The 7239-nt window shown below is 50.2% G+C and overlaps 1 protein-coding gene and 1 long non-coding RNA gene across 2 annotated transcripts; one reads left to right on the top strand and one right to left on the bottom strand.

Moving 5' to 3' along the window:
- The first annotated feature begins 3137 nt into the window (after nucleotides 1-3137).
- On the top strand, nucleotides 3138-6964 carry LOC132469574 (uncharacterized). Its single transcript, XM_060067564.1, has 5 exons — nucleotides 3138-3461; nucleotides 3750-3918; nucleotides 4754-5196; nucleotides 5497-5665; nucleotides 6501-6964. The coding sequence occupies exons 1-5, from the start codon at nucleotides 3160-3162 to the stop codon at nucleotides 6945-6947; spliced, it is 1530 nt and encodes a 509-aa protein (XP_059923547.1). The 5' UTR covers nucleotides 3138-3159; the 3' UTR covers nucleotides 6948-6964.
- Nucleotides 5743-6310, bottom strand: LOC132469081 (uncharacterized). Its single transcript, XR_009528342.1, has 2 exons — nucleotides 5883-6310; nucleotides 5743-5801 (listed from the first exon to the last, which is right to left on the bottom strand). It is a non-coding gene; the product is annotated as an uncharacterized LOC132469081 (long non-coding RNA).
- Nucleotides 6965-7239: the final 275 nt, after the last annotated feature.

The raw sequence follows: 7239 nt of genomic DNA, 5'->3' as shown, positions 1-7239 counted from the left end.
TGTCTCAGACTTTGCAAACAGGAAATAGGAGGGGGGGTTGAATATGGCAGGCTAAATTGGCTGGATATTGAATATAGTATATATACTGTATATATATATTCAATATATATTCAATGTATCCAAAATATATATTGGATATATTCAATATATATTCAATATATCCAATATCCTTCACAGGCCATCACAGGCCTGTGAGCTGTCACTCACCTAAACTTTCGTGATAATTGGAGAATGTTCACCTGTTCAAAGCCGAGTTGAACAGGTGAAAGTTCAAGTATCAAGCCGAAGACTTCATAATGAAGAAAATTATGTCTTTTCAGTAACACTCAACACTCGACCGTCAATACATTTCTCAGACTTTGCAAACAAGAAATAGGAGATGGGTGATGAATATGGCAGTCTAAATTGGCTGGATATTGAATATATCCATTATATACAGTATATATTCAATATATCGAAAATATATATTGGATATATTCAATATATATCCAATATATCCAATATCCTTCACTCTCTCGAAGGCTAGGCTGTGCTCACTGAGTCTGTACCTAGTAAAGGATTTCCTTAGTTTTGGATCAGTCACAGTTAAATGTGCTTTCCAGGGTAGGCTACCAAGAGGTTGTCAAAATTAATATGAGTAAATAACATAATGCATTAATGTATTACTTTGAACTATTACGTATGTAAGTGCTCTCGTAGTTCATTATCGTGAATGTAGCGTACATGGGTCGTCGCCGTCGGAGGTTCCATTGCGATGTGTTCGTCTTCAAACTTACAATCTAAAATATGCCATCGTTTTCTGTGTAAAGTTGCTCAACTTGTGATGTTGTGATTGAATATAAACACTAATTTAGACTAATATTGTTGGAAGGAAGAGCGCCTCGAACTAAATGAACGTATGGGGCGTTGACAATAAGCGAATGCGCGTTCACGCGAAGGGGGGTCGTAATATGCGGGGGGGGTCGAAATTCGGCACAACACCGGGCTCGGACAGAACGTGCACGGGCTCGGGCTTGGTTTTCTTTATTAATCGAATGGGAAATGCAATAGGCCTATTTTAGGACCGAATCACCGTTGAACTTGTTTCTAATAACATTTCTAGCGAGAAATATACTTTTTACTTGCATAATCTTTAGTCAGTGATTACGTCTGATCTTAAGTTTTATAGTTATTAGGAAGATTTTATCGGCTCGCTCGCATGTTTCAACGACGTCAGGTTGCTAGGGACGCTGCTTTCGCTAAACTAGCAGCTCACGTGTTTCCTGCGTTTGTGTTATTAAACCGTTACTTTATGTAGCCTAATTTTTAATGATATCATCTTGTTAGAAACACGTATATCCGAGAGCCAACCCAGTCGCCAAAAGCATACGTTGACAGTGTACGTTTACGTGAACACTGGATTACGTCGCATTTCAACATAAAATAGCACACACACACACACACACACACACACACACACACACACACACACACACACACACACACACACACACACACACACACACACACACACAATGCATTTCGCTGCTAAAACAACAACAACAGATATTCCCTCAATTATTATTACTTTCAAAACGTTGGCCAAGGTGGAATATCCTTTTTATTTGGGCTGCTTCTAGGACATTTTGGGTGGATTTTGAACGGTATGTGGGCAGGACGTTTTTTGCAGGACCTGGCAACCCTGCGCTGTTGCCCGAGGTGCAGAAATGCTCCGGAACAGATCTGGATCCACTATGGCCAAAAGACTTGTATGCCCCCGCCCCCCCCCCCCCCCCCCCTTAAATAAATTCTATGGCAGAATAAAGAATAAATTCATGCATTATCATTCAACTTGAACATGTGTTATTACAGTATAGCGTGGTGGAGGGGTGACGTATGTTGGCCAACCCGGAAGTGAGCGTAGCCCTGGTTTCCCTTGACAAAAAGCCAACAGTTTTTTCCATTGGATTATGGATTATTGCAGAAAAATTAGCATCTTTGAAGCACCTCCTCAAAAACTGAAAATAAATAAATAAATAAAAATATCTGTGCTCCAAAGAACGAAATGTAAACCAATGCATTCTGAATGGGAGTGTTTCTCCGATTTTTCCATGCTACACAGAACGAAATGTAAACCCATGCAAATAAAGACTTGTTCATAATAATTTAAATATCATTAATCTCCTGAGTGTTTAGAGTGGTATTCTATTTTTTTCAACGGGGCTTGTAACGGTGCGGCTGCCCGTTACCACAGGCAATGGACACAAACAGGACTGACACCGGGATTTACAAGTACCCTTTTATTTAACACACACAGAACATTCCAACACGTTCATGACGCCACCTGCAACACACAAAAAACATACGTTATGAGGAAGCCGGTCAGGGGACACGGTACAAACAAGGACAACGTAAAAACACGTTACGGTTGCGCTGGCTTCCGGGTGCCGGGGGCTGCGGTAGAACCCGACGTGAAGTCCGGAAGAACATTTGTGCGGTGTGGGGGTGACGTCAGACGGGCGAGACCAAGTGTGTGAGAGGAGAGGGGTGTGTTGGGGTACTCGGGAATATTCAAGGTGTCAGGGAAGTAGAGGGTAAGGATGGGTTTTAGACGAATTGGTCTGGAGTAAGGTGGGTAACTAGGGGTGGGGATAGGTAAATCGGAAATGTGTAGGGGAGGGTCAATTGAATTAAGAGGGGTATGGGTTAGGCCAGGTAGGATATATTCAGGTCCAAATCATGTAGGTGGGGCAGAAGGGTCTGAGGTGAGCGGGTAACAACACCTGGCCCTTAGGCCAGCCAAGGGCTTCATTAGTGCCGAGGGGAAGACGGTTGTTTTGGATTATTGAATGTTTGGATAAGTGAAAGTTTAGATTGTTGAGAGTTAATTTGAATTATTGATTCCGGTTTTTTTGTTCATTCATTTTTGTCTCCATACGGACCATTTTTGTACCTGAATAAATTCAGGCCAACGGCCTTGCTCACATCCCACCACTGCCTCCAATCTTTCCACCGCCGCAAGGCTCATCCTGGTAACAATTGGTGTCAGAAGAAACCGGAGCGCCTCAACAGGGGGCAGTGTGGAAGATGGGACCAAAAGCCAAGCCGGCCAAAGAGGGCGATGCACGTCACCAGCAGGAAGAGGAACCGGCTGGAAGAGCACTACCTGCGCAAAGAGACATGGCTGACCAACTAACAGAAGAGCAGATTGCTGAGTTCAAGGAGGCCTTCTCCCTCTTCGATAAGGACGGCGACGGCACCATCACCACCAGGGAGCTGGGCACCGTGATGCACTCTCTGGGCCAGAACCCCACGGAGGCCGAGCTGCAGGACATGATCAACGAGGTGGACGCCGACGGCAACGACACTATCGACTTCCCAGAGTTCCTGACCATGAGGGCGAAGAAGATGAAGGACACAGACGGCGAGGAGGAGATCAGGGAGGCCTTCCGAGTGTTTGACAAGATCGGTAGCGGCAAACGGTAGCGGCAAACGGTGGCGGCGGCGATAGCGGTAAACGGTAGCGGCAGCGGTAAACGGTAGCGGCAGCGGTAAACGGTAGCGGCAGCGGTAAACGGTAGCGGTAGCGGTAAACGGCAGCAGCTGCGGTAAACGGTAGCGATAAACGGTAGCGGCAAGCGGTAGCGGCAAACGCTAGCGGCAAGCGGTAGCGGTGGCGGAAAACGCTAGCGGCAAACTCTAGCGGTAGCGGTAGCAGCTCTGGCTCCTCAGAGGGAGAGGAGGCGTGACACTAACTCCCGGGTCACCAGGTGGTACCTGTCTCTCCAGCCATACAGGTTCACCGTGACCTACCGGCCGGGGGATACGAACAGAGTGGCGGATTTCCTTTCCCGCATCCCGGAAGTGGCGGGGGAAGGAGTGAGCATGGAGCCCGGCTTGGAAGGGCCTTTTCCTTGCCTGGGACGACAGGAGTCGTCTGTACGGGAGGGGGGTAATGTAACGGTGCGGCTGCCCGTTACCACAGACAATGGACACAAACAGGACTGACACCGGGATTTACAAGTACCCTTTTATTTAACACACACAGAACATTCCAACACGTTCATGACGCCACCTGCAACACACAAAAAACATACATTATGAGGAAGCCGGTCAGGGGACACGGTACAAACAAGGACAACGTAAAAACACTCACGTTACGGTTGCGCTGGCTTCCGGGTGCCGGGGGCTGCGGTAGAACCCGACGTGAAGTCCGGAAGAACATTTGTGCGGTGTGGGGGTGACGTCAGACGGGCGAGACCAAGTGTGTGAGAGGAGAGGGGTGTGTTGGGGTACTCGGGAATATTCAAGGTGTCAGGGAAGTAGAGGGTAAGGATGGGTTTTAGACGAATTGGTCTGGAGTAAGGTGGGTAACTAGGGGTGGGGATAGGTAAATCGGAAATGTGTAGGGGAGGGTCAATTGAATTAAGAGGGGCATGGGTTAGGCCAGGTAGGATATATTCAGGTCCAAATCATGTAGGTGGGGCAGAAGGGTCTGAGGTGAGCGGGTGACAACACCTGGCCCTTAGGCCAGCCAAGGGCTTCATTAGTGCCGAGGGGAAGACGGTTGTTTTGGATTATTGAATGTTTAGATAAGTGAAAGTTTAGATTGTTGAGAGTTAATTTGAATTATTGATTCCAGTTTTTTTGTTCATTCATTTTTGTCTCCATACGGACCATTTTTGTACCTGAATAAATTCAGGCCAACGGCCTTGCTCACATCCCACCACTGCCTCCAATCTTTCCACCGCCGCAAGGCTCATCCTGGTAACAATTGGTGTCAGAAGAAACCGGAGCGCCTCAACAGGGGGCAGTGTGGAAGATGGGACCAAAAGCCAAGCCGGCCAAAGAGGGCGATGCACGTCACCAGCAGGAAGAGGAACCGGCTGGAAGAGCGCTACCTGCGCAAACAGACATGGCTGACCAACTAACAGAAGAGCAGATTGCTGAGTTCAAGGAGGCCTTCTCCCTCTTCGATAAGGACGGCGACGGCGCCATCACCACCAGGGAGCTGGGCACCGTGATGCACTCTCTGGGCCAGAACCCCACGGAGGCCGAGCTGCAGGACATGATCAACGAGGTGGACGCCGACGGCAACGACACTATCGACTTCCCAGAGTTCCTGACCATGAGGGCGAGGAAGATGAAGGACACAGACGGCGAGGAGGAGATCAGGGAGGCCTTCCGAGTGTTTGACAAGAGCGGTAGCGGCAAACGGTAGCGGCAAACGGTGGCGGCGGCGATAGCGGTAAACGGTAGCGGCAGCGGTAAACGGTAGCGGCAGCGGTAAACGGTAGCGGCAGCGGTAAACGGTAGCGGTAGCGGTAAACGGCAGCAGCTGCGGTAAACGGTAGCGGTAAACGGTAGCGGCAAGCGGTAGCGGTAGCGGTAGCGGCAAACGCTAGCGGCAAGCGGTAGCGGCAGCGGAAAACGCTAGCGGCAAACTCTAGCGGTAGCGGTAGCAGCTCTGGCTCCTCAGAGGGAGAGGAGGCGTGACACTAACTCCCGGGTCACCAGGTGGTACCTGTCTCTCCAGCCATACAGGTTCACCGTGACCTACCGGCCGGGGGATACGAACAGAGTGGCGGATTTCCTTTCCCGCATCCCGGAAGTGGCGGGGGAAGGAGTGAGCATGGAGCCCGGCTTGGAAGGGCCTTTTCCTTGCCTGGGACGACAGGAGTCGTCTGTACGGGAGGGGGGTAATGTAACGGTGCGGCTGCCCGTTACCACAGACAATGGACACAAACAGGACTGACACCGGGATTTACAAGTACCCTTTTATTTAACACACACAGAACATTCCAACACGTTCATGACGCCACCTGCAACACACAAAAAACATACATTATGAGGAAGCCGATCAGGGGACACGGTACAAAAAAGGACAACGTAAAAACACTCACGTTACGGTTGCGCTGGCTTCCGGGTGCCGGGGGCTGCGGGAGAACCCGACGTGAAGTCCGGAAGAACATTTGTGCGGTGTGGGGGTGACGTCAGACGGGCGAGACCAAGTGTGTGAGAGGAGAGGGGTGTGTTGGGGTACTCGGGAATATTCAAGGTGTCAGGGAAGTAGAGGGTAAGGATGGGTTTTAGACGAATTGGTCTGGAGTAAGGTGGGTAACTAGGGGTGGGGATAGGTAAATCGGAAATGTGTAGGGGAGGGTTAATTGAATTAAGAGTGGTATGGGTTAGGCCAGGTAGGATATATTCAGGTCCAAATCATGTAGGTGGGGCAGAAGGGTCTGAGGTGAGCGGGTGACAACACCTGGCCCTTAGGCCAGCCAAGGGCTTCATTAGTGCCGAGGGGAAGACGGTTGTTTTGGATTATTCAATGTTTAGATAAGTGAAAGTTTCGATTGTTGAGAGTTGATTTGAATTATTGATTCCGGTTTTTTTGTTCATTCATTTTTGTCTCCATACGGACCATTTTTGTACCTGAATAAATTCAGGCCAACGGCCTTGCTCACATCCCACCACTGCCTCCAATCCTTCCACCGCCGCAAGGCTCATCCTGGTAACAATTGGTGTCAGAAGAAACCGGAGCGCCTCAACAGGGGGCAGTGTGGAAGATGGGACCAAAAGCCAAGCCGGCCAAAGAGGGCGATGCACGTCACCAGCAGGAAGAGGATCCGGCTGGAAGAGCACTACCTGCGCAAACAGACATGGCTGACCAACTAACACAAGAGCAGATTGCTGAGTTCAAGGAGGCCTTCTCCCTCTTCGATAAGGACGGCGACGGCACCATCACCACCAGGGAGCTGGGCACCGTGATGCACTCTCTGGGCCAGAACCCCACGGAGGCCGAGCTGCAGGACATGATCAACGAGGTGGACGCCGACGGCAACGACACTATCGACTTCCCAGAGTTCCTGACCATGAGGGCGAAGAAGATGAAGGACACAGACGGCGAGGAGGAGATCAGGGAGGCCTTCCGAGTGTTTGACAAGATCGGTAGCGGCAAACGGTAGCGGCAAACGGTGGCGGCGGCGATAGCGGTAAACGGTAGCGGCAGCGGTAAACGGTAGCGGCAGCGGTAAACGGTAGCGGTAGCGGTAAACGGCAGCAGCTGCGGTAAACGGTAGCGGTAAACGGTAGCGGCAAGCGGCAGCGGCAAACGCTAGCGGCAAGCGGTAGCGGTGGCGGAAAACGCTAGCGGCAAACTCTAGCGGTAGCGGTAGCAGCTCTGGCTCCTCAGAGGGAGAGGAGGCGTGACACTAACTCCCGGGTCACCAGGTGGTACCTGTCTCTCCAGCCATACAG

Source organism: Gadus macrocephalus, chromosome 12, assembly GCF_031168955.1.
Source record: "Gadus macrocephalus chromosome 12, ASM3116895v1".
Taxonomy (NCBI): Eukaryota; Metazoa; Chordata; class Actinopteri; order Gadiformes; family Gadidae; genus Gadus; species Gadus macrocephalus.
The sequence above is the reverse complement of the archived record's forward strand: the minus strand, read 5'-3'. Positions and strand labels throughout refer to the sequence as shown.